Consider the following 27,698-nt stretch of genomic DNA (forward strand, 5'->3'; position numbering starts at 1 on the left):
CCCACTGCACTGCAGTTTGTAACCCCACTCCAGGGTACAGCCCTTGGGCTCCAGGCTAGAGCAAGGAGTGTTTCAGCTTGTGGTGGATACCAAACCCAACTCTTGTCTTTCCAACTCTGGTTGTTGATGAAAATACAACTCTGCCTCTCAATACTTCCTCTAGATTCGTATTCCACCTCAAGGGCAAAAGTAGCTCTGGCACTGTTTCCTCAGCTTTAATTCTCTCTCTGAATTTGACCAGCTAACTTCTATCTTTTACGTCTTCAAGGAAATGCTTAGGGGCCGACCTGGTGGCACAGCGGTTAAGTTCGCACGTTCCGCTTCGGAGGCCCGGGGTTTGCCAGTTCAGATCCCAGGTGCGGACATGGCACCACTTGGCAAGCCATGCTGTGGCAGGCATCCCACATATAAAGTAGAGGAAGATGGGCATGGATGTTAGCTCAGGGCCAGTCTTCCTCAGCAAAAAGAGGAGGATTGGCAGTAGTTAGCTCAGGGCTAGTCTTCCTCAAAAAAAAAAAAAAAAAAAAAGAAACAAAATGCTTATTGTGTTTCCTCATGTTTCATCTTCAGTGGGGACATTGGTCCAAATGACCTGTTTTCTAATTATCTGTCTCTAGAAATTCAAGGTCACATCACGGTCATGAATAAAATGTGCAACATTTGTGCTTTCCTTCTCTATATCACTCCCAGGTGATTCAAGGAGTTCCAGATAACCCCCAGATGCGATCCTTTTTATCAGTGACTCATTCATTCATTCAGCAAATATTTATTTAGTGTCAAGTATGTTCCACCCTTTTGCTAGGAATAGGGATTCAGTGATAAACAAGAACTTACTGTTTTGTTGTAGCAGATTGATAAGCCAGTTGTCATAGGAGAGGCTTTTAACTCTTAAAATTATTTGCAAGATTTTACATCTATTTTCAGTCTTCTGAGAAAGAATCTGTAGTTTTCATCACATTCTCCAAGGAGTCTGTGACTCAAAATGTTTTAAAGAATCACTGCTCTGGATGATATTAGAGTAATTTTAGCTTTTTCATATTAATATAAAGCTTTAAAGTCTAAGCCTCAATTGTTATTTATTCTGCATTGTGGGAATTGGAGGGTTGGATGTTGATTAGCTTTAAATAAAACTTTCTACTATTCAATGGATGCTTGACTAACTGTCTTCCGTGTGCTAGGCACTGGGGAGACTGAAGTAAATATGATAGTTTCTACCCTCAAGGCATCCGGACACAGACCCCAAACAGAAAATTATAATATCTCTCCTGAAAGTAGTAGTTCTCAAATGGTGGTGGTATAAGAATCACCTAGTCTACTTGTAAAAGAGATCTTTCTCAGGCTCCTTCCCCTGACTCGGAGAGTTTGATTCGGTAGATCTGGAGTGAATCTTGGAAATCCCCCCAAGGATCCTGATGCAAATATTGTTTTGCCACATTTTGAGAAATAATAATAGTAAACACTTTTGTAATATTAATATACTGTGTTCTACATTCATGCTATATAATTTATTTACTCCTCTCAACAATGCTTTTTTCCCATTTTACAGATCAAGAAACTGAAGCACAGAACAGTTAAGTTGACTTGCCCAAGGTCACACAATTAGTGCTAGAACCAGTGTTCAAACACAAACATCTGCAGGGGCAGGTTTGTGTTTCCCCTGTCACATGTAGCCTCCCAGTCATACAGAGATATGTGAAGAGCTTATCTTGACCCTCAATGGCTCCCTCATTTCTGGGATCTCCCTGTTAAATTTCTGGCTAGTCCACTGGTCTACTGCTCACCTCATGTGAGACCACAACTTCAGGCAGACAGAACTATGGGCTTTCCCCATTTATTTCCTCCCAAGTTTGTGATTTTTATCAACAGCACCACTAGGTATGGACTTTTTGCCATCCACTCCAAGTAAAGTTAGCTCCCCCGAGCCATGGAGCTCCTGGCCTTTATTGTCGGCTTTACCCTGGTAGCGCCGTTGTACCAACTGAGCTGGGGAGGATGTAGGCTTTGGGAGATGACAGCAGTTTTCTGGCAAGAATGCCTCAGTCTATCAGAATCCAGCACTGCAGGTGTGAATTTACATAAACAATTCTTGGTCATGTTTTCTGTTTAAAATATGGTTTTGACTTCGGAAGGACTGATGTAAGAAAAATCTAACAGATTTGTGAAAATGATCGCCAAATCCCCTCCCACTACTCCCACCCAAAATTCAGCAGGGGTTTTAAAAATGAAGAAATGAGTCTCAATTTGTTGTTTGCCTTTGATTAACTTCCAGAGCCCTCAAATGATTGTTTTTGACAGTTTTGTCCAGTTTATATTTTTTTGGGGGGGAGAAACTTTGATGACTCCACCATCTGCAGAAGTCCCACCTACTCATTTTGTCAGGTCTGGGATTTAATTTTACCCTACTTACAATCTAAGTTAGCCTGTTACTGTTTCGTAGCTGCTGGCAGAGGACAAAAAACTCCTGGACCAGAGATAAAGGACTTTGTTACTCATGGCACAGCACTACCATCAGCATATTTGCATTGGTTCCTCTTGCTTACAAGTCCCATGGAGGTGACATGAAGACGCCCAAGTAGATGCTACACATGCAGTGGGCTTGTGTCACATCTGAGGAACACTGAGCTTGAGGAATCCACCATCTCTATAGCAAGCAGTATAGCCAGGCTGTTCTTTGTCCTGAAGGAGACATGACCTCGTATCTCAAGGTTGCCTGCCATAAACACTACCCTGAGCAATGGCTCAGGTAATGAGTAGTCAGGGTCTTGCGTTCTTGGCATATCCGGCAAGACTTACAGGAACACAAGAGCCACATGGACAACTGTCTCTCCCAGCTCATTTCATCTAAATAATTTATTAGAATAAAGCTGTTAATAATATCTTTCGTGTTTTAAATGTCTTAGGATCTGTAGTGATGTTTCCTTTTTATTTCTAGTATTCTTATTTGTGTCTTCTCTCTTTTTTTTTCTGAGTAGTTATACCAGTAGTTAATTAGTCTTTTCAAAGAACCATCTTTTTCTCTTGTTGATCCTGTGTGATTTTTTTTTCTATATCTTTAATTTCTGGTCTTATTTTTATTTCCATCATTTTCTTTATGTGGATTTTATTTTCTTTTTCTAATTTCTTGATATAGATGTTTAGATAGTTGATTCTCTGGCTTTGTTTTCTGATATGTACATTTAAGACTAGAAATCTCCTTCATTATATTTTAGCTATGTCTTGCAAGTTTTGATATGTAGTATTTTTAGTAACATTCAGATCAAAATATTTTGTGATTTCTGTTGTGGTTCAATTTTTCACCCGTGGATTATTTCAAAATGCGTCTTTTCATTTCCAAATATATAGAAGCTTTTTGAGTTATCTTTTGTTTTTGGTATTCAGACTAATATCTAGGTGGTCAGAGAAGATATTCTGTATTATTTCAATCTTTTGATTTGTTTTGGTTTTGCTTTGTTGAAACTTGCCCTATTGCCAAAAATATGGTCTAATTTTGTTCATGTCTGACTTTGTTAATGTTCCATGTGTAGTTGAAAAGAGTGGTATTCTGAAATTGTGTTAGGTGCCATAATCCACATAGTCAATCAGGTCAGGTTCACTAATCATGTTCAAATCATTTATATCCTTACTAATTTATGTGTCAGTCTGCTGAGCATATGTAAAATATTCAGGAAAATGGTAGAGTAAGCTAAAGAGGACAGATGATCAAGCCCTTGAAAACACCAGCATTTAATGCCAAGGGTTTCAGGCGTGTGAAGCCACAGGAAAAACATTTTACATATTAGAGAAATAATCTCTTCTCTGATTTAATTAGCACTCCTCTCTCTTTTACTCTGCTTTATTTCATTCATTCACTCGTTAAGATGAATGGATCTGAAATTGTCTTGTTTGTTTACATGTCTATTGTCTGTCTCTTGAACTAGAAGGCAAAATCACCATGAGGACTGGGACTGTGTCTGTCTTGTTCACACTTTATCCCTAGTGCCCAGCACATAGAAGACACTAAATATTTGTGGCATAAATGACGGGTGCATTTTCTTGAAATGTATGCTTGATACATTTGATAACTTGGAAAGAAAGTTGAAGTACTTAAACTCAACCAATTTAAAATATTTTCTTAATACACGTGAATATTTATGAAGAATAATGCAAAATTTTGAGCAATTTAAAACATAAAATGCAAAGCAAGTGAATTTGCCCTTGACATTAACGACTTTGGATTCATTTATGCATGCGATGTGGGTGTGAATGGGGAGATAAATGTTTATCGATCGCATTTGTTATTAGTGGTATTTCAATGAAAAACTTTGAAAAGGTTGTCAGAGGAAGAACAGGCAGAGCAGACTGAAAGAGAAGAATTTTTAACAAGGTTGATGAGCATAAAGGCCACGTGGGTTTGTAAGATCAGGGAAATAACAGTATTTGGATGAGACAATAGTTAACTTTGTAAATTGCTAAAGAGAAACTCTCAGGGAAACGCAGGCAACAAAAGTATCAACTGGCTTTAGTAACAAGGCCACTGTTTACTCAAAAGTTGAAATAGAATTGTTGGGAGGTGGAGTGAGGAGAAGAAACCAGCTGTCAGTGGACAATGAATTGTGTTGACAGAGTGCTTAACAGAGCATTTCACCAAGTAATTTCTCTCTGCCAGCACCTGCCTTCCACGGCGCATCCTGCTGTTAGGTGCCGGGAGAGGAGGAGAAAATAACTCTTAGCCCCACCTGTTGTAAGCCTCTGAGACCCAGGTATGGACCTGCAACCCCAATTTACTATTCTTTGTCTCCTCTGAAGCTTGGTATCTGGGTCCCCCTCTTTTGGCAGGAAGTAAGGATTGCCTGAGAATTAAAAGAGATGGGGCGGGGGGGTGGGTGGTTTCTGAATCGGGTTCTTAGGGTATGACTAGAATTGGGAGGCTGAGGTAGATACGGTAGGATCAAGTATGTATTTGCTTCATACGCTTCTTTTACTTGATTGGTTTTTTGTTCTTCCTTAATGTTCAGTGGAGTTCCAATCTGTTTCGGTTGTGGAAAGGAACCTGAGAAAGGAGTGTCTCAGGCTGGCTTTTTTGGGGAGGGGGTGATGAGTCGCGCATCCCTGGTCAGGCGTGTGGTTGACAGCAGCAACAGTGGGTGAGGGAGCCCCAAAGGAAAGGGAAAAGCCAAGGGCCCAGCTCGGAGGAGCGAGAGAATCGCTCCACCTCGGGAGGGGCCTCGGGTTGTTTGGGTAAGACCGGCTGTGTCCTTCCCTTAGAGTTCAGGGGCTCCTGTCTGCGGGGCCCGGACTCAGGGGCGGGCTCCGGGTTGAGGCTCCCCCGGTAGCGCGGAGGCAGGGCCCGCAGCCCCCATCCCAGCAGCCAGGTCTGTCTAAGGAGCGGACACAGCGGATCCCCACCCGCCGGCCTCGCCGGCCTCGAAGTCGGGGCTTATAGGGACATTTTTAAAGATTTTATTTTTTTTTTCCTTGTTCTCCCCAAAGCCCCTGGGTACATAGTTGTATATTCTTCGTTGTGGGTCCTTCCAGTTGTGGCATGTGGGATGCCCCCTCAGCGTGGTTTGACGAGCAGTGCCATGTCCGCGCCCAGGATTCGAACCAACGAAACACTGGGCCGCCTGCAGCGGAGCGCGCGAACTCAGCCACTCGGCCACGGGGCCAGCCCCTATAGGGACATTTTTAAAAAGCAGCAGCAGCGCAGAGACGGTCCATATTTTCCCTCGGCGACAATTCCCCGGCGCTATTCGCCCCTCTCCAACCCTCTGGGTCCGCTTCTTCCTTCTGCGCGGTGAGCCAGGCCGGTTAACCCCTGACTCGCCCGGCGGGCCGGCGAGGCCGTCCTCCAGGGGTACGTGTGGGCGCGGCTCCGAGGGGTGGGGACTCCGCGGCCAGACTTCCGCGCGTCCCGGCGCGGCGGCGGGCGGCGGTCGCGGGGACGGGGTTTGCGGACGCCTCTCCCTCCCGCCACCTCGGGGAAGTCGCACACCGACTGGGGCCGCTCAGTGGGAGAGGAAGACGGGAAGGTCGCGGGCTGGCCGCGGCGCCGCCCTCCAGGCAAGTACTGGGCGCCCGGGCGGGAGCCGCCGGGCCGGGCCGGGCTCCGGGCCGCAGCGCCGCGCTCTCCCCCAGCGCATCCGGCCCGGGGTGCGGGCCGCGGCGGCGGACTCGGGGGCCCGGGCGGTCCGGCGCCGGCCCGCGGTCACACGGCTGCCTTACTCTGCAGGGAAAACCCGAGCCACTTTCTGCTGTCTTGTCAGTTTCACTTTGACCAGAAAACTTGCTTTATAAGGAAACCTCAGAACCATAAGCAAGTAGCTCAGCTTCTTAAATGGCTTAATGGTTCGGCGTGAGCCTCAGCCAGGCACACTGAGTCCAGGCTGAAGGTTTTGGTTTTGTTTTTCTTATTTGGCTTCTTGTCCAAAACCTCATTTGGGCTGGCAGCCGTGAGCTAGTTTTCAGTTTCACATGAGTTAGGGCCTCCCCAGTTTTCATGGCGGTAAACTTAAAAAGTCTTTCAAATATGATACATTTTAACGCGCTAAATAGCACGTTGGTTATAAATGGAGTTAAGTAACTCAATTTTACATGTCATTTACATCAGAAAGTAGATGAGCAGGTATAAAATAATGCCTTGCCTCCTTTTTTTTGAGGAAGATTAGCCCTGAGCTAACATCTGCTGCCAATCTCCCTCTTTTTGCTCAGGAAGACTGGCCCTGAGCTAACATCCGTGCCCATCTTCCTCTACTTTGTTATATATGGGACACCTGCCATAGCATGGCTTGCCAAGCGGTGCCATGTCCGCACTGGGATCCGAACCTGCCAACCCTAGACCGCCAAAGCAGAACGTGCGAATTTAGCTGCTGTGCCACCGGGCTGGCCCCCTTACCTCCTTTTGAAGCAAAGTAAATGTTACTTATATGTGCAACTGTATGAAACTTGAAGTATAAACCACGTTTATACTGTTGAATCCTTTGCTCCTCATGGTCTGTTTTATTTATCCGTTTAACAAATGTCTGCTGATGAATCTCGTCTTTAAGTCGTCCTCCCTGGACCAAACATCCCTTTCTCCGTCTCACCCATTTCTTTGCTCCTTTTAATTTTTTTTAAAAGCTCTTTGAAAGACTTGCCTCCAAGTTTCTATTTCCACTCCTCCTATTTCCTCCTCCACCCTCTCATCTCAGGCTTTTTGCCTCGATCACCCCCTGTCACCTATGAAACCACCCCCATGTCACTTGCGAAATCCAGTGTCTGTGCATAGTTTTCACCTCGTGACACAGTTGATGGCTCCCTCCTGCTTGATATTCTTTCTTCGTTTGGTTTCCAGGATACCAGTCTCGTGCATTCTCCTTCCACCTCACTGGTCACTCCTCCTGTGTCTCCAGGCTTCTCGTTTTCTCAGCTACTAAATATTAGAGTACCACAGCGCTCAGTTGTTGGCCTTGTTTTCTTTCTAGCCATATTTCCTCCTAAGGCAATTTCTATCCCAAGCCATAAATTAAAAAAAAATTATTTCCATCCCAAAGCCAATAAATCCTTGGTTTTATTATAAATAGCATCTATAAGCTGATGAATTCCCAATTTTTATCTCTAGCTTTACTTCTCCTGAGCTCCAGATGCATATATCCAGCTGTTTACTCAACATCTCTACTTGGAAAGTCTAATAGGCATTTAAATTAGGATGTCCAAACAGAGTTATTGATACCGCACCCACCCAGTCCTCATTTCTGCTTCCCCATCAGCTACCTTTCTTATCTAGGGAAATGTTGTTGCCATTCAACTAGGCTGAAACTCTAGGAATCACCCCTGACTCTTCCTTTTTAACTCAGAGCTCACATGCAAGCATCCAGCAAATTCTGTTAACTCTGCCTTGACAATTTAATCTGACCACATCTCACTCCCTGTCTAAACAAACCACAATTGTTTCTCACCTGCGTGACTTTGAAGTCTCTGATTTGGTCTTCCTGCTTCTGCCTTTGCTCTTCTACAGTCTTTCTCCAAAGAGTAGTGATTTTTCCCCCCAAAATTAATCAGAACTTTCACTTCCCTTTAAAACCTTCTGGTGGCTTCTCATCAGAATCATGAAAACCAAACTCTTATAATGGCTTCAAAGCCCTGTGTGATCTAATCCCTGACTACTTGTCTGATCTCATCTCCTACCTCCCCTCTTGCTTACCCCACTGGAGGGACGTTAATGTTGTTGCTGCTGCCTTTGCCTGCAGTGGGCCTCTGCTGGACCATCACGGGCTGTATGCCTTCACTTCCCTTACGTCACTGTTCAAATGCTCCATCTCAGGGGTTACTGCCGTAGTCCTGCTGCAACATCCTTTTACTGCTGCCCCTCAGGGTGGGTTACTATTGGACACTGAATGCTATTCTCTAGTATTCCGGGAAGCTTATGGCACCTTTAGAATATTGTTGGATAGTGGGCTCTCTAGTATTAAAATGCACAACCGTCTTTCTCTTGAGCCAAATTTTGATTAGATGTACAGTTTACCCATAAATTCTGTGTTTTTATAAAATGTTCTTCCTGGTTTGGAGAAGACTGGCCCTTTAATGCCAGTTCTCATTTTTAAATATAGAAAATGAAATAAAAATATCATCTAGTTTACCGAAAAGAATGTGCAATGATTTTTCTTGCCAATTCCTTTGCTTGAGTAGGAAGTAATATTCTCTGACTTGGAGACTTTTTTTTTGGTTGAAGTAACGTTGGTTTATATAAATTTCAGATGTACATCATTATATTTCGATTTCTGTGTAGATTAAATCATGTTCACCACCCAAAGACTAATTACATCCATCACTACACACATGAGCCTAATCACCCCTTTTGGCTTCCTCCCTCTCCCCTTTCCCTCTGGTAACCACCAATCTAGTCTCTGTATCTATGTGTTTGTTTGTTGTTGTTGTTTTTATCTTCTATTTATGAGTGAGATCAGACAGTATTTGACTTTCTCCCTCTGACTTATTTCACTTAGCATAATAACCTCAAGGTCCATCCATGTTATTGCAAATGGCATGATTTCGTCTTTTTTATGGCTGAGTAGTATTCCGTTGTGTATTTATACCACATCTTCTTTGTCCATTCATCCTTTGATGGGCACTTAGGTTGCTTCCAAGTCTTGGCTATTGTGAATAATGCTGTGATGAACATAGGGGTGCTCATATCTTTATGCATTTGTGTTTTCATATTCTTTGGATAAATACCCAGTGGTGGAAAAGCTGGATCATATGGTAGTTCTATTCTTAATTTTTTGAGGATACTCCATACTGTTTTCCATAGTGGCTGCACCAGTTTGCACTCCCACCAGCAGTGCATGAGAGTTCCCTTTTCTCCAGATCCTCTCCGATACTTGTTATTTCAGAAAAGTGAAGGAGGTTGTTCAGAGAATATTGCACAAGTTTTTAAGTTTCGTTGTGACTAAGCTGATATCAGAATGTCAAGATTTTATAGCATAATTCAGTTCTCTTTTTAAAATATGTAGGAATAGAAATGAAAAACAATATTTTCATCTTTAGGAGAAGCTGTTGGAGGAATAAAAAGTCATTCTTAATTCATAATGCTTATTTCTCATTTTAATCCTAAGGAACTAGTCCATGATGTCAGTAGCATATGTACTACCTTCCCCTCTTTTAGAAGAAAAAATTTTTCTCCTTTCAGAATTGAGATGCTTGAATAAATATGGACAATAGAAGATTAAATAAAATGTAAAAATCATAAGTGTATTTGGAATATCAAACAAAAAGAGAAGGGTAGGAGGGTAAAGGGGAAGGCAGGAGTGGAGTTAGAATCAAAGCATCTGCCGCAGCTGCTGTGTGTTGGCTCCAGAACGCTCGTCCACCTGCATTCCTAGCAGCTGAATCAAAAGACAGGGTCCACAAGATGAAAAAGCAGGTACTCAGCGGAAGGTCAGTTTGTGTGTTTTTGCTTTTCTGCCTGATAGAAGCAGTTTTTTTTTTTAAAGTAATTAAACATTTACTTGCTCAATGATCTGTTTTAGGTAGTCTGGAGTTGAATATTCTGCCTTCTAGTGCTTAATTTGAGTAGAATTTTGGAGGAGCTCTGTTCGGTTTAGAGCTAGCAAGCCCAGACTCTTGGAAAATTTGTGTATAGATAAAAAGTAGGAGACCAAATAGAAACCTGGAGATGGGCTAAACCCATCTGGATTGTGCAGATATGGCACATAAGGAGTATACTGTCGGGGCGTCAAGTTAACATGAGCTTTCTTTAAAAATACAAAACCTAGAAAATGATTTTTTTTTTTTAAGATTGGCACCTGAGCTAACAACTGTTGCCAATCTTTTTTTTTCTCCTTTTTTTCCCTCCCCAAATCCCCCCAGTATATAGTTATATATTTTAGTTGTGGGTCCTTCTAGTTGTGGCATGTGGGACGCCACCTCACCATGGCCTGATGAGCAGTGCCATGTCCACACCCAGGATCCGAACCCACGAAACTCTGGGCCGCTGAAGCAGAGCGTGCGAACTTAACCACTCGGTCACGGGACCAGCCCCGAAAACAATTTTTTTGTTTACTAAAGAACCACTTTTTTCAGATTGCATTATCATTGTAGAAGAGGGATATGTGTATAGCTATACACACAGATATATGTATGTTCGCACATCTACCAAACACAGGTAACCAGTGTTACCCTATTGGTGTACTTCTTTCCAATCTGTTTTCTCTAGTTTTACAAAGCTGAGATCCTCCTGTATGTGCTATTTTATAGTCTACTTTTTTCACTTATTATTATGGAAACATTTTCTCATATCATTAAAATTATTCATAACATTCATAAGCATTTTTAATGATTTAATATAATTCAGTTATAAGAATAATATGATATAGTCTATGTTGTCATGCCCCAGGTTTTGGACGTTTTGATTGTTTACCGCCAGTAGAATATTGGCCAGCCTCTGATACTGTGTACAAGTTCTCTAATGATAAGAAAATATAGTCATATAACCCATACCTCAAAATTGCAATAAAATGTCTCCATAGATCCTGTAACAGAAGAAAGATGAGGAAGTTTGAGAAACTGAAAAAGAAGACCCCTGTGCAGGGAGCTGAGGAACAAAGGGGAGACAGGCGTGAGATGAGGCTGGAGTTGAAGGAGCCAGATTATGCAGGGCGTCATGTGCCGTATTCGGAAATTTTGATTCTAAGCGCAGTAGGAAGCCATTGCAGGGTTATACATGAGAATTTGATCAGATGTAAGTGTTTAAAAAGATCGTTATGGCTGCTGAGTGGAAAATGGATTAGACTGACCAAGAGTGGACACAGGAGACTAGGAAAGAGTGCAGTAGACTAGGGGAGCTCTGTTGCTCGAGAGTGAGAATGAGGTGGAGAGGGAAAGTGGAACAGTTTGAGTTGTATTTTGTACATCGGATAGGACTTGGTGACAGCTTGGAAGTGAAAGTGTAAGAGAGGAAGGGGGAAGCGTCAACGATGCCTCAGGTTTCTGGCTGTCGTAACTGGGCAAACGATGGCGCCATTTGCCTTCATGGAGAAGTCTGGGAAAGTGAGGTGGAAGCTACCTCCCTGGCCAGCAAGAAAGAGTGCTGTGTGATGCATATTATAAGACTTGTAAACAGGATATTACGGGCGTCCAGAGGAGAAGTACTTAACTCAACCTGGAGATAAAAGGAAGTGCTTTCTACCAAATATGATCCTTGAGCTGTGTCTTGAAATGAATGTACCATATTTTTATTCACATATTTTTGAAAATGTAACATAATTGCTCATTAAAAATCACACAAGATATATTTGGATTAGCTAGTCCCTATTCTAACTGAGTCAGTAATTTATATGATGAGGGGGGATAAAGAGCTATCTGGCTATCTCTCTGAACCTAAAAACTGTGTTAGTCTTATATTTAGTGTTGTCTAATTCATTCATTCATTCAAAAGATATTCTTGAATGCTGACTATGTGCAAGATTCTGGAGATACAGCAGTGAACAAGACAGATTTGGTCATTGTTCTGATAGAGTTTACAGTCTAGTGGGAATGATGAGAAACTACACAGAGAATCATACATGTAATTAATTAATCGTGGTCATGCTTAGTGCCATGAAGGAAAGATTTAGGGTGCTAGACTCCTATGGAGCCCAGAACTCTAACCGTTCTAATGCAAGCTTTGGTAACCTAATATGAAAAATACAGGTACTGGTTTATGTTGTCTGGGAATAAGTATCAATAGGTACTATTTGATAATTAATCCTTTTATTTTTACTGGGCCTTTGCCATCCTTATGGATTCTGTGCAATCTCCAAAAGAAGAAAATTTTAAAAATGACAGCTGATTCTAAATAATGTTTTCACAGTATAAAATCAAGATGGATTCAAATTCTTACCCATCCTATTCCTGAAAGTATTGATTACCCTAGTTGGGCTTTTGAAAATATTTCCAATGTGAAAAAGTCAAAGAAAAGTCCACACGTTCCTCATCTGGCTAGCACAGGTCTGTTCTGTTGTGTCCTGGCATCCTGGCAGAGCTTGGCACTTCCATGCTGTAATCCAGGGGTTGGCAAACTTTTTCTGGAAACGTCCAGATAGTAAATACTGTAGGCTTTCTGGACCATGTGGTTTCTGTTGAAACTACTCAACTCTGCCTCTGTAGCATGAAATTAGCCAGGCATGGTTATCTTTCAATAAAGCTTTATAAAAACAGGTGGCAGGCCGTGTTTTGCTGCTAACCTCTGCTGTATGGTTCCTTGTCCTGACTTTGGATGTTGTACCAGTCACAGTTTGGCTTCTGAGAACAGAATCTACTCTAGCTAGTTTAAGCAGAAAGGTATACATTAGAGGGTATTACAAGATTTACAGTATCATTGGGAAGGTTGAAAGGCTAGACTGTAGATTGAGTTTCTAGGAACACCTCATAGCACCACCTATCAGAATTGGTCTAGGGTTGCTGGTGCTTTTGCCATGACCAGGAAACCTGCCAAATCAGGAAGCTGCCAGCTTCTGAATCACATCCATTCTGCTAGAGTCTTAACCAGCAAAATGGGTGCCTCATGCTCTTCCTCCCTCCTTATTTAACTTAGACATCTGATTGGTGGAACTTACATGGCATCTGAAACCCTAGCTTCAAGGAAGTCTCAGAAATATAGTTATTAATACTTGTGGTATAGGAAAGTACACTAAAAGGGAAGTGGAATAAATTTGGGGTGTGCAGATCTGCTATAGGACACCGCTTTGGCCACTAACATCCATACCCCTCTTCTTTCCACACCTAAAGTTTTAGACAAGAACAATAGCAATAACAGTACGCTCTCTCCCTGGACAATGCGACTATCCCGCATCAAAACAAAGGCGCACTCACCTTCTCCCCAGAAGGCAAAACCCCAAATCCCTTAGGTCACCGCATGATCTGCAGTACTCTTCACAGACGTTATCCTGGGACCTAGCACACTCAGGAGTTAAGTGGCCTCTCGGCTTTCCCAGGGAAATGGTAGGTGGGAGAGAGACAGAGCTGCCCATTGACCAAGAGGATACCGCTCAGCTCTGAGAAGCTCCCATCCATATTTTTCACCCTCTTTCTACTAGCAGTTCCCTAGTTTCTAAGTATTCTGAGTATCTCTTCTCTTAATGAAATCCTCTCCTGACCCTATGTTCATTTGTTGCTATTGGCCACCCACCAAGTTAGGAGAAGTGCAGGCTTGGGAGGAACAGTTGCTTCTGCTTTCTCTGTCACCCACTCCACTTCATTACTGCCTACATATCTTTGTCTCCAGTATCACTTTCATAGTTCAGGGCTCTGCTTTCTCACCTAGGTTATTGTGATGGCCTCTCAGCGGATTGTTCTCCCAGTCTAAGGCCTCATAGTCTTCTAGCCTAGACTCCTTACTAAAGCTATTGTAAACTATCTAAAACAAGTCAGATCATGGCACTCCCCTACTTAACACCTACAAGGGCTCTCTGTCTGCCAACATGATCAAATTCAAAGTCCTGAACATAATATGTTAGATCCCTTATGTTCTCTAATCCTGTTTATCTCTCCATCCTTCTCTCTCATTACCCCCACTCTACCCACCCCCACACACAGGGACTTGAGCCATATAAACACGTGGTGCAAAAGAATCCTAACATAATTTGCCCTCTGGTGCCTCAGTGTTTTCGCAAATACTGCTCCCACTGTGTGGAAAACGTCTACCTCTCTCATCCTTACTAATGCGGAGCGTTCCCTGCTGCAGGTGTCCCTCCCGAGTGTTTTCCCGGCACCTGTTATCCAGAATGAGGCACCAGTGCACTGAGTCCTAATAGTCTACTGGTCCTGGCTTCACATCCCTGAAATCCGGCAGGTCCAGATGCACAGTAAGTTTTCAACAACACCTATTTATTAATAACATCAAAATTTAATTATTAACTCAAGTGAAGAAACTATTGATTTTACATATATTTTCCACAAGATGGTGCTGTTCAGATAGTAAAGGAAAAGGCTCTCCCAGGCTGAAGGATTGAAGTCCTGGGTGCCTTAATTTTAAACGTGTTAGATTTCGGAGGTAGTGATTTAAACACAAGCTTTTTCTGTGGTAAACACATGGACAGATTTAAAATTGTATATATGTGTATATTTTATCCAATTATTACTGATCACTATTTTACTTACTGCTGTTTGGGAGCCTCTCTTTGTAAGTGGTCATAATGTTTTAAAAATGCAGACATTAGCTCTTAATTCTAGGGCAACAAACTTTTAAGGAAGATTGTGTTGGGGTTCTCCAGAGAAACAGGACCGATAGGTTAGAGAGAGAGAGGAGGGAGATTTATTTTAAGGAATTGGCGCATGTGATTGTGGGTCTGGCAAGTCTGAAATCCACTTCCTTTTTCTATCTATACACCCTTAATAATCTCATAAAGTTTATAGGTTTTAAATACAATCTCTGGCTGGCCCCGTGGCCGAGCGGTTAGTTCGCGCGCTCCGCTGCAGGCGGCCCAGTGTTTCGTTGGTTCGAATCCTGGGCGCGGACATGACACTGCTCATCAAACCACGCTGAGGCGGCGTCCCACATGCCACAACTAGAAGGACCCACAACAAAGAATATACAACCATGTACCGGGGGGCTTTGGGGAGAAAAAGGAAAAAATAAAATTCCACAAATAAATGCCAAATATACATCTCCTGGCTGGACCTTTCCCCCAAACTCCAGACTCTATATTGCATGCCCACTCAACATCATCAGCAAATCTTGTTGTACATTGTGCTGTGTGCATCATATTGGATTATATCAGGAGGCACTTAATGTCTGTTTGTGATCAGTAAGAATGAGCACTTGAATTAGGGTGATGAATCTGCTATATCTTTGAATTTTTCTGTTAGGTTCCTTGGGTTTTCTATTTCAGATGCATTGGTTTTCATTATACTGGTTGCTTTTTAAAAAAAATCTCAGGGCTGGCTCCATGGCCGAGTGGTTGAGTTCGCAAGCTCTGCTGCGGCGGCCCAGGGTTCAGATCCTGGGCGCTGACATGGCACCACTCGTCAGGCCACATTGAGGCAGCGTCCCACATCCCACAACTAGAAGGACCTGCAGCTAAGATATACAGCTGTGTGCTGGGGTGGGGGGGTGGGAGGGGGGGTGTTGGGAAATAAAGCAGAAAAAAAAAAAAAAGATTGGCAACAGTTGTAAGCCCAGTGCCAATCCTTAAGAAAAAAAAACAAAAAACAAAGGAAGATTGGCAACAGTTGTTAGCCGAGGTGCCAATCTTAAAAAAAAAAGATTAAAAAAAAAATCTCCATAGTTATATTTTTTTACTGACGAATAAAAATGGCAAGTAATAGGATATATTGGAGTATATGAGGAAGCCATTTGGTGTAAACCTAATTTGGCCTGACCTTGTCTTTCCAAAAGGGCCTGACCCTGGTTGTTGAGTATGCATTGTATATCTGCTTTAGATATTCCCTATGGCAAGAACAAAGGCCCTTGAGATAAAGGTGCAACTTCCCTCCCCCTCCCAGAGTTGGCATTTCCTTAAGGATTAAGCATCTTTCCTTAGGCTAGGAACTGATTGCTGGGCTTACCTGTGACCACCCAGCTCGAGACAATAGTCTTGCCTCCTGCTACGCCAGCCAAGATGGCAGACCCACTACCTGCTGTGTCCATCAAGCCTTGTGCTGACAGGGCAATCTTGTGACTATTGTGGGAGGGACATTTCAATCATATGTAAAGCATCCTCTTTGGGGGTATATAACCACTCTGGGTACCTCACTTCTTTGGTGCCCTTTCTTCCTTCCCAAAGGAAGAAAGGCCCCGGGCCATGGTCCTCACGTTTTAGCTCAGAATAAATCATCCCAAATTTTCATTTATAGATTGGTTATGGATTATTTTCATTGACAGTACAAATTGCTTTACTTTTATTGTCTTTTGTTTTCTTTCCATATTCTGTGATTTTTTTTCCCAAGCTTTCCACCATGTTTAACTGACATGGTTTTGAGTCATATTTATTCCATTCTTTGCCATTTCTATTTTTTCCTAATGGTGTTGTGTCTTTGATTTGTCTACATTCATGCTTTTCATCTAATTCCATTTTCTCATCTTTAATATTTTTGTTTCAGTGATTACATATTCTCTTTGGTGTCTCCTAGAGCAGTGATGCTCACAGCACTTGTCTGTGGTGATAGAAGAAGCATGCACAGAATGTAAACCATCTTGCTTTCTTCATTGAGAATGTCTTGCTATAAAAAAAAGTCAGCTGAACTAAACAGCAGACTTAACTGATGTAGTTGATTTACATACTGGCACAATCTCCTTATCCTGTCATAGATTGGCACCAAACAGTTCAGGGACTAGCAGCTTATCCATGGACTACACTCTGAGTGGCACTGTCCTAGAGCGTATGCCTTTGTTGTGTAAATTTTTCTTTAGCTTCTTTGTTTTAATATCAGTAAAAATTCCTAACATTTATGGAGCACTGTTGTAAGCCATTTTGATCTCCATAAAAACTCTAGCGATAGGTACTATAATCATCACCATTTTACACATGGTGAAATCAACGCACAAAGATATCAAGTAACTTGTACAAAGTCTCATGGTTTTTCTGTCACAGGGCTGGAATGTACACTCAGGCAATCTGATTCTAGAGCACATAGTCTTAATGACAATGCCATTTTTAATTATCTTTTGTCTGCTATGATTCTTCTTTGCATTCTTTTTTATTTACTGTAATATTTTTGCCTGCTTGCCAAGTATGCATATTTGCCATGCTGTTCTTTTCATCTTACTCCTATTTAATGTGGGGGATTCTATTGGGACCCTCTTTGGCCTAGATATAAAATGGATATAAAGTGAATATGAAGTGGACTCTCCCTCCTTCTTATCTCAGACCTGTTGATCTTCCCTTTAGAATTTCACTTGAAGGCCTTCATTCTGATGGGTTATATTTTTCTACACTTCTGTTGCCCAAGGGGATGTGATTAGCTCAGGTGGGCTCTAGTCAATAGTAGTTGGTGGGTTTGGTCTTCTGAGGCAAGGGGTGGAGGTGAGGGATGTCATTCTCTCAAGTTAAAAGCAGAAAAATGTTCAGTCTTACAGAGAACAATTTAGCCAAATCTATCAGTATTGCAAATGCCGTTGTCTTTGGATATAGAAATCTCATTTGGGAGAATTATTCTGCAGATGAATTTGCACACATATGAAATGATTTTTGTACAAAACTGTTCATTGCAGCATTGTTCATAATAGTAGTAGAGTGGAAACAACTCACATATCCAAGAACAAGGGACAATTATGGTACATTCACATGCTCGATGATTATGTCATTGTAAATAGAGTGAGGAAGCTCTGTATGTGGTGATCTGGAAAGCTCTGAGGTTATGGTATTAAGGGGAAAAGCAGTCTCTCCCTCCTCCTCCCCCCTCCCCCCTTTCACAGTATGTCTGCGTGTGTGTATGTGTGTGTGTGTATATATAAATTACGATACTTTTTTTGAAAAAAGCATAGGACAAAAAGAATATATATTCATGAAGAAATAGTGGAAGGACATAGGAGAAACTAATAAAATTGGTCACCAGTAGGAAGCCAGCGGGGTAACAGCATGGATAAGGAGGACACGGTTGGGGGTGCGACTTTTCAACATAAATGTTTTCAAAGTCATGAGGTGTTTTAATCACTTCCTTTTCTAAAAGAGTGAATACACACACACACATGTTTTTATTCTTGTGAACGACGATCCCACGTGCATCTCCCAGCAGCCACCCTCACTCTCCTCCCACTTAGCTGAGAGGAAGGAGGTGAAACCTAAATGTTTGAACCCAGGTGCTGACCATCCAGGGGAGGAGGAGTTTCCAGGATTCTTTTTGCCAGCCTTCTCCCCGCCCCTATTTCCTTCAGCATTCCTTCTGATCTAATAAAGCCTTCCTTATTGATGGAGTTAATTGGCTCAGAGGGAGCACAGTGAGGCCCTCTCTTTTCCTTCCAGCCTTGAGAACCGCAGTGATGAATCCAGACCATTTCCCCATCTCTGAATCACTGTGGTGGGAAAGATCTCTAGCACACAGCTTCCCACAGCTTTTTCCTCTGGCTTTCTCCTTCCTCTCTCCCCCCAGATCAGAAGGTTATAGTGCAGTTTTTCAGACATTGTCATTAACTTTCTCCTCTCTGGTCTGCTTAGGGCGGGGTGGGTAGGAATGCTTGGAAGTTGGAACAGCACATCATAGATTTCTGGAGTCTTTTGCTCCTTTTTGCTGACTGGTATTTAAGAAAAATAAGACATAAAGTTGTAATTCTTTTTGTCGTTGTTGTTGATTTTTATGTATTTAAAAAGATTTTGTGATCTGGCTTGACACACCATTTTACCTTAGAAATTTTTGACACTTTTAATGAATATCTGTTATATACTTCAACAGCAGTTATCTGCATCAGCTAGTGATTAAGATAATGACAAGTTGCTTTAACAAAGCTATCTCAGTGAAAAAGTGAAGATCATTTTAATTGATGTAGTAAATAGATGCCTCTGAATGGTTTAACAATTGTTTTTTTTTATGCAGGGGACACTTCTTTCTGCAACTTTGTGTGGTAAAACCTTTTTTCATAATACAATAATGTCAGCAGTTAATCCTGACCAATGAAGAGGGTCCAAATTCATTTAGCTTTATTATTTGAGATGTATGTATGTAGCATTTTAGAGTTGTTATGTGTTGGAATACCTTTTGGTAGCTGGCACAACATACTGTAAAGTCAGAACCTAAAGCGCAGGCATCATAAACGACGGGCAATAGCCAGCAATTCATGCACTATTCAGAGGCTCTGGCAAACTCTTTCACTCGTTATATACATTAGGAAGAAATTCTCTGTGTTTTTTCCTGTCTTTTCTTCCCATAACAACTTTCCACCATTTTTGCTGGACGGTTTCTTATAAACCTGAATTATTTTGGTATATGTAGATGTTATTATGAATGTAATTCTAATTTCTTCTCGAACTCTGGTCTTTGCCCGTGAACAATAAATAAAAATGCTCTGGAATATAGCCCCTGGGCCCATATTTGAAAATATGGAACCTATATTTTTCTATTCTAAATTTTCTGTCTTTTGATAAAAGATTCCCCCTTGAAACTGCCTATTTCGAGGGTTATATTAATAACATTGCCAACATTATCTGAAGATTTATTTAAATTCGATTTACATGGAGTACTTTTCTTTCACAGCTGATCTCATTCTTCCAGTCTGAATTTAGAATTTTTAAAATAAAAGGATGAGTATAGACCATAATGATTCTTTGTTGATTTCACTGGAGAAAATCACAAGTCTTTGTTTCCAGATTTCACTTCCAAACCGAATGTTAATTTTTCCCTACATGAATAAATGTTTTTTTAAGTATTCCTTACTTTTCACAACCCTTATGATAATTTCTCCACCAGCCCCACTAAAACAGCAAGGCCTGACCCTAGACAAACAAAAAAGCTCTGAACAGTGAATGCTGGACATCATTTCATTTGACATTTCAGATCTTCTCTTTATGCTGCGTCAGTAGAGCTGCCTGCTAGCCATCTTTAGGGTATTTGTATTTTGTTTTGTATTTGTGTTTGATACAAAAACAAATTCTGTATTTAATATTTTCATATTCTTTAGATTTTCCTATTTCTAGTTTACACAATAATTTGATAATGGAGAAGATGGATTTAAACTCCATATGGATAGAGTGGCATGATACCTTTTTACTAAAATACCCAAAGTAATTTATTTTAATCTAATGATTTATAATACTGCTATAATACCATTTAAAATTCCAAATGTTTCCTCTTATATTAAAGAGGACCCTCTGTTTAACCTACCCTTGATGACCTGTGGTAGCCCTTGTGAAGCTCACAAAAGACAGGTGAGGGGCTGGCTCCGTGGCCGAGTGGTTAAATTCACCCACTCTGCTGCGGCGGCCCAGGGTTTGGATCCTGGGTGCGGACATGGCACCGCTTGTCAGGCCACGTTGAGGCAGCGTCCCACATCCCACAACTAGAAAGACCTGCAACTAAGATATTCAACTATGTATGGGGGGTTTAGGAAGATAAAGCAGAAAAAAAAAGACGGGTGATTTTGTTTCCAATGATCTGTTTGGGATTTCTTTCTTGGGACCTAATATAATCTTTTTGAGCTTTTCAAGTTGAATGAAAGTTTTCATTTTTAATATTTTCATTAAATTTACAATATTCTGCATTGTTATTTCTTCTTTTAGGATGAAAAGAAATGCTGAGGAATAAATAAAGCTTTTCTCCTCTGACTTGGATGTTTATAATGGGTATCGGGAAGTCTAAAACAGATCCCTGCTCTCTTTCTCTCTCTTGGAGTAAAAGCCGCAGTATGGATACAAGTCAAAGACATCATGAGTCAGACTCCAAGAAGTCTGAGGAAATCTCCCTGCGTGATGCTGCTGAGCATAGATATGTGACAGAGATGCCACCAGAAAAGCAGGAGAAAGCTGAAGGAGGGGTAAAGATGCCTGAAGAGGAAGCAGAAGAAGAAGTGTTCCTCAAATTTGTGATATTGCATGCAGAGGATGACACAGACGAAGCCCTCAGAGTCCAGAGTCTGCTAGAAAATGACTTCGGCATCAAACCTGGAATAATCTTTGCTGAGATGCCATGTGGCAGACAGCATTTACAGAATTTAGATGATGCGGTAAATGGGTCTGCATGGACAATCTTATTGTTGACTGAAAACTTTTTAAGAGATACTTGGTGCAAGTTCCAGTTCTATACGTCCCTAATGAACTCCGTTAACAGGCAGCACAAATACAATTCTGTTATCCCCATGCGGCCGCTGAACAATCCACTGCCTCGAGAAAGGACTCCCTTTGCTCTGCGAACTATCAATGCCCTAGAGGAAGACAGTCGTGGCTTTCCTACACAAGTAGAAAGAATTTTTCAGGAGTCCGTGTATAAGATACAACAAGCTATCTGGAAAGAGACAAGAAACATGGTACAAAGGCAATTGATTGCCTGAGATGGAATACTCAATGCACAGCCATCTCTTGTTTTGTAAAACAAATCCTTTATCTTCACTTGAGAAAGCAATGTCTAGGAAAAGTTTAAATAAAGGAGAACCTTTTCTTACAGAAACCTCTGGAGCACAAGAAGGATAAATTTCTGCAGGACAATAGATAAAATTGTGATACTTTTTGATGTTTTGATAAACTCGAGATTGTCAGAATTTGACGAACTTTCCTCTCACGGTTTTCCTAGTTCATGACTATGACAAAGGTTATTCTCAATTCATTTTCCTTGTATTGAACCTTGAAAAGAAACTTTTACAATAGACATTTAAAAAATACAGGAACACTTTCGTTCTCTAAATTTTGTTCTCAAAGGACATGCAGAAGAGGGGCCAGCCCAGTGGCGCAATGGTTAAGTTCACAGTTCCACTTCAGCGACTTGGGGTTCAAAGGTTCAGATCCCAGGTACGGACCTACACACCATTTGTCAAGCCATGCTGTGGCAGGCATCCCACATATAAAGTAGAGGAGGATGGGCACGGATGTTAGTTCAGGGCCAGTTTTCTTCAGCAAAAAAGAAGAAAATTGTCAGTGGATGTTAGCTCAGGGCTACTCTTCCTAAAAAAAAAAAAAAAAAAAAAAGGACATGCAGAAGAAAATGGCCCCTAGAGATCTGATAGCCCTCCCTCTTGAGGCACCCCTCATGAATGTTGCAATAAAGCAGTCCTGGTATTGTCACCCAGAAATATGGATAGCCAGAATGGAACATTTAGAATGTTGAGTGCTGATAAATATGAAATTAGAAATAGATGTGAGAATGTTGGGGCTTTTTAAAAGAATCCAGTCAACTGTGTTTTCCTCTCTGCTGGAATTTGCATATTTGGAGGCAGTTCCCCCCACTGACTAGCAGCCCATTTGATAGTGCGGTAGTTAGGGACACCACGGAGTCGTGTTGAGGTGTCCCCTGGAGCCTAAAGCTCACCGTGTTAGTCATCGTCTGTAACGGGGGCTTTATTTGGAGAACTGCTGAGAGGAGTATGTGTCGTTGGCCAGATGTTCTGCTGTAAAATCAATAACCTCTTTTGGCAGCCTTTGAAAATTCCTCTCACACACAACGCTCTATCCAGGAAGTATTTCTCTGCTAGGTCGTCAGAGTAGCCTGACTGTGCGTATGTATTTTGTAGATTATTTTTGGACTTGGGGTAGAAGTAGATGTGTTTTATCACTTTCTCTTCTAGTGTCCCACACTCATAGCAAGCTAGAGAAGCCTCAAACAGACCTCTTCCTTTTCCTCACAGCCCTTCTGCCACAGTTGAGATGAGGGAGAAGCGTCGTACAGACAGGATGAATCACATCGCGTTGTAAGGAGAAGAGCACCTGACGGGGTGTCAGGTTCTAGTCCAATCTCTGCCACTGAGGCTGAATGTGACCGTGGGCAAGCTGCTCACCCTCCTTTATCTGTGAAATGAAAGGATTGGGTTGATGGATCTCTAAAGGCCTTTGTCCTCTCCCAGAATGTGAACATCTGGGGACCAGAAAAATGAACAAGCAAAAAAATAGAATTTTACAATGTGATGTGTAATATAATAGTTGCAGGAGGCTTATATATGCTTGCAGTGAAAGGATATGTTTACAGCATAATTGATTTCCAGTGCCATGCATTATATTTTTATAGTCACAAAAAAAGAATAATACTTGCTTGCTTAAATTCTTTCAAAATGCATTTTTTATAGGGATGCTTGAGCAAAAACATTCTGCCTAATTATGCTTCATCCTTATCCCCACTTTTCCAAATCTCCGACTAGTACTGGGGTCTGCTCACATCTTTCTGCAGTCCACCTCTTCATAGCCGTGAACCAGAAGGTTCCATGGGGAACATTCCCGCATAATCCTACTCTATCAGTACTTATTAAAGGAAGAGGTTGTTTTCATTGTGCGGTGACATTTTCTTAACCTAAAGTCCCTTTCTATCATAGTAGCTTACTATTCACTTTTTCAGTTTTGATAATAAGTATTCATCTTTTTTGCCATACTGCTTCCTGTATCTCAAATTTCATATACTAATAAAACATTAGCCACCCACCCTTCATGCCTGCCAAACCTGGAGCGATTGATGCTGAATGGTATTTTTTAAATAAATGTTTTTATTCTTTACCCTTGACTAAACTTGATTATTTCTAACTCCAGTGAAGATTGTGGAAAAGTGTTTTAGAAAGACGCATCAATTTGTACTCCTCCATAGAGTGCTAGGCACAATGTCTTACTCAATTTGGAGTTCAATATATTTTTTTATGATGAAGAAAAATGTTAAGTACTGAATAACTGTATATGTTGAAATTAACAGTTGTAACAAGGGATTATCAAAAATAGCTAAACTGAGGATGAAGATAGGCAAAGGTGTGGCCTTAGTTGTGTGTTTGTGTGTACATATGTACAAGTGTATAGATTCAGATTTACACACCGGGAAATTATGGAAAATGTTGCCACATGCTTGAGAGCTTCCATCCTGAGTGCTCTGTGGGCGTTATTGCCCACCTTGGAGCTTCACAGGAAAATCTGAGTTGTGCCTTAGGTATCAGGATTTTTTCAGCGGTAAGAAACAGAAAATCCAATGCCACCTGACCTACAGCATGATGTAAACATGTTATCATCCATCTTAACAAGAGGTCCCCTACGGTATGGTGCCTCAAAAGTGTCACTAAAAACCCAACTCTTCCATACAGTGGAATATTATCGCACCTTAAAACATAAAATTCTGACACATGCTATGACATACATCAAATTTTGAAAACATCATGCTAAGTGAAAAAAGCCAGAGGCAAAAAGACAAATATTGTATGATTCCACTTATATGAGGTTCCTAGACTAGGAAAATTCATAGAGACAGAAAGAATAGAAGTGACCAGGGGCTGGGGAGGGAAGAATAAGGAGCTACATTTAATGGATGTGGAGTTTCTGTTTAGGATGATGAAAAATTTCTGGAAATGGATAGCAGTGATGGTTGTACAACATTGTGAATGTACTTGATACCACTGAATTGTATGGTTAGAATGGTAAATCTTATGTATATTTCTCACAATCATAATGTTTTTAAAACCCAGGTTCTTTCCATCTTTTTGCTCCACCATCCTCAGTTGAGCTTCTTTCAGGGTTGTACCATGGCTGCTCACGTCAGGCACCATATACAGACATGGGAGCATCCAGACTAATGAGATGATGGGAACGGTCTACCCTAGTGAGGAAAAGTATTTCATTACTGCACTATTGAAAATTGCTTATGCCTGGTGATGATAACAAGCCGTCTGACTTCTAGTTTTATTGTTATTTTTAAATTCTCTCCACCTGCAACCAGGTGGTCGTCTCCCACTGTCGCCTCCTCCCACACCCTTGAGCACCACCATTATGGAGTCACACCACCTGGGATTGAGTCCCACCCTGTCCTCTGTAAATTGTGATCTTGAGCAAGACACCTAGCCTTTCTGGGTCTCGATGTCCTCATCCAAAAATAAAGATATCTCCCTGGTAGGGTTATTTGAGGACTAAATGAAATAATACATATGACACACTCAGAGAGTGCCTCACACGTAGCTGGCATACCAGTTCTATGCAACTAGAACTATTATTGTTGCCTAAACATTGACTCTGCAACATGGGATGGGGGAGAGGGCAAATACGCATTTATAACTACCCACGTTCCTATTCTTGGAACCCTTGCGACTCATAAGGAATAGGTTTCAAATAGAAAGAAAGATGCTGAGCCTTGTTTCCGTGTGCAGTACAGTTCCCATCCGGGCACAGAAAACTGAGAGCAGCCCCCTGATCAGCAAGAGATGTGAGAGCTGTTAATGGTAGGTGTGGATGTGGAGGGAGCCCGGGGCAGGGAGGATGCAAGAGCTTGGCCTGTGACTGTAACAAGTTAGCAAAGTTGGGTCTGAAACTAGAAAAGCAGGCAGTGGAGCCTAGGAGGGCCAGCTCTGAAGGCGATTCTGGGGAATGGCCGGTGTGGGTGCCTCAGCTGTATTTTAAATCTTGTACACATTTGACTTAGGGGAAGGAGGGAGATAGCCCTTATAACTCAGACCTTTTTTGGGGCTGAGCAATTCCCAGATGATTTTGCATCATTTGGGGGTACGGGTTGGATGAAGTTTAGTTAGACTGTTTCCTCTTGGGGTGGGCAGGGTGGGGTGAGAAAAGCACTCATCTGCTTTACTCCTTCCTGTCCTTACAGACTGGAGGACAATGTTGCCTGCTGGGCTTAAGCCTTTCTAGTGCAAGTCACGGATGTTCTCCACCTCAGGTCCTTGTCCTTCACCTTGGCAGAGCCTGAGGCATTAGTTGGGTCTTAGAGGGGACCCAAAACCTCCTGTAAGGGCCCTAGGCCTCAATGCATAGGGAGTGACACAACTAGCCACAGAAATAGCTTCCGTGGGTCCTCTCCTTGACTGCAGCTCATTCTCAAACCTCAAGCCTGGTTGCTAATTGAGTGTTGTTCCAAAGCCTGAAAAAACCCAACCCCTTTATCCCAGGTGGTAAATAGTAAATTCACATGTAGACGAGATTTTGCAGAGCCATCTCTCTGCTCAGCAGAGGACCTTCCAAGAAAGAGGTCACTATGATTTTCATAGACTCTTTGTGAGGAAATCTGAGTTGGGACCCAAGTTGCCAAGGATGTAGGGTGGCTCAGTATAAATAGCCAATTCAGGAGAATCGTCTCAGTGCAGGTCAAGAAACCACATGTCGCACTTCTCTGTTGAGTCAGGCTATTTCCTACTTTAGGTAAACCTGTTCATCCATGGCTGGAGTGGGGCTGGCCCAGGACTTGTGAGCAGCTGTGGCCGTGGCCGCACTGCTGGTGAGGTGAGACTTAGTGTGTTTGCCCTGGGCAGTCAGCCCTGTGTCTGTGTCTTTCCTCCTATCACAGTCTTACATTACCCAGTCTTAATGTCCAGTACCTGCTGGACTGTCCCAATATGTGCCTGTACCCTCTATACTTGTGGGAAAGTCTGAAGGGCAAGGAGGAAATTTCAGAAAGCTGCCAAGTGCCTGAGGAAACAAAACCATAGCATCTGAAAATTGATGTCCTTAAGCCAGTGGCTAAAGGGAATGAATTAATACAGCAAAACTGCAGTTGCTGTCCATGAACCTGATGTTTCCGAGGAGATTCCAAGTAGAAAAATGAATTAGATTTTGAACATTTAGTGGCTGGATAAGAACAATATCCTTTATAAATTTTTTTTCTAAGTCATATTTGGCAATCCTCGTTGTCAATTAACACATTGTTTGAATTGGAGTAAATAGTACTTGAAAGTGCCATTAATTGATAACTCGGCGTGAAAATTATTTGATTAAATGCTCAACAAGTTAACCTGTAGGCAAAAAAAAAAGACACTTGCTCTCTCTCCTCTGCCAGTGCACCAGCTTTCACAACTGTTTACTCCAAACTCTATGCACGTTCACACCGCCCCCTTTCTGGCATGAGCAAGAATTGTTCTGGAGAAAGTAACTGCTTCATTTGGTATAGCGCTCCTCCCATTCTCTTCAAACAGAATTAATTCTGAGTCACTTTACTCTCTGAGGTGAATAAATAGAAATGCCTTTTTTTTTTTTTTTTTTTTTAGGAAATAACAGGAACCTGCCTTTAAGCAGTTTCGTAATCTAATTAGGAATGTTCCTTCCAGCTACCTGCTCAAACAACAGGTTTAAAACAAGCATATCTCTACAAACTGGCTCCTCCCAGGGAATTTCCATAGACGCACTGGACAGGACACATAACCAACTTTACAGATTTCTCAAGTATGTTTATAAATAAAAACACCATGACATGAATCTAATATTATATTGTGATGGTTGCACAATTCTGTAAATATACTAAAAGCTGTTGAATTGTACACTTTAAATGGGTAAATTTTGTAGCAAGTGAAAGATATCAATAAAGAATGAAAAAACAAAACAAAAAACCCCACAAGTTGCAACAAAAAAATGCTATAGTGATTTGGAACACAATTTGGCAATAGCTAGCAATGTTGAAAATGTGAACCTAGCCATTCCTCCTCTGAATTGAAACTCTCCCACAGGTACCCAAAGAAGTATGTGTACGGAGGATGTTTATTGCAACATTCTTTGTGGTAGTGAAAAACTGGAAACAATCTAAATATCTATCAGTAGGAGAATGCAGAAATACATTATGGAAGGTTCATACAATTGAATAGTACAGAGCATTTACAATAATAAAGCTACATGTATCAACATGGATAAATCTCAAAAACAATGCTGGGCAAGGTGGAGCAACATATAAGATGG

At 41.6% G+C, this 27,698-nt stretch overlaps 1 protein-coding gene across 3 annotated transcripts; it reads left to right on the plus strand.

The window, feature by feature from the left end:
- The first annotated feature begins 5,860 nt into the window (after positions 1-5,860).
- On the plus strand, positions 5,861-27,226 carry TICAM2 (TIR domain containing adaptor molecule 2). Of its 3 annotated transcripts, XR_011525192.1 has the most exons (4): positions 5,861-6,039; positions 14,177-14,297; positions 20,643-21,863; positions 27,017-27,226. XR_011525192.1 is itself a non-coding variant. In XM_070569522.1 (3 exons), exon 3 carries the CDS (start codon positions 20,693-20,695, stop codon positions 21,407-21,409), a length of 717 nt encoding a protein of 238 aa, XP_070425623.1. In that variant the 5' UTR covers positions 5,861-6,039; positions 14,177-14,297; positions 20,643-20,692; the 3' UTR covers positions 21,410-23,552. The 3 variants fall into 3 exon arrangements, 2 of the variants coding, with proteins under 2 accessions (XP_070425623.1, XP_070425624.1); XM_070569522.1 differs by lacking the exon at positions 27,017-27,226 and having other exon boundaries at positions 20,643-23,552; XM_070569523.1 differs by lacking the exons at positions 14,177-14,297; positions 27,017-27,226 and having other exon boundaries at positions 20,643-23,552.
- Positions 27,227-27,698: the final 472 nt, after the last annotated feature.

The sequence above is a fragment of the Equus przewalskii genome, chromosome 13 (genome assembly GCF_037783145.1).
Source record: "Equus przewalskii isolate Varuska chromosome 13, EquPr2, whole genome shotgun sequence".
Classification (NCBI taxonomy): domain Eukaryota; kingdom Metazoa; phylum Chordata; class Mammalia; order Perissodactyla; family Equidae; genus Equus; species Equus przewalskii.

Bases quoted from the DNA above. Each gene is read 5' to 3' on its own strand.
- TICAM2 (XM_070569522.1), top strand. From the start codon at position 20,693: ATGTTTATAATGGGTATCGGGAAGTCTAAAACAGATCCCTGCTCTCTT.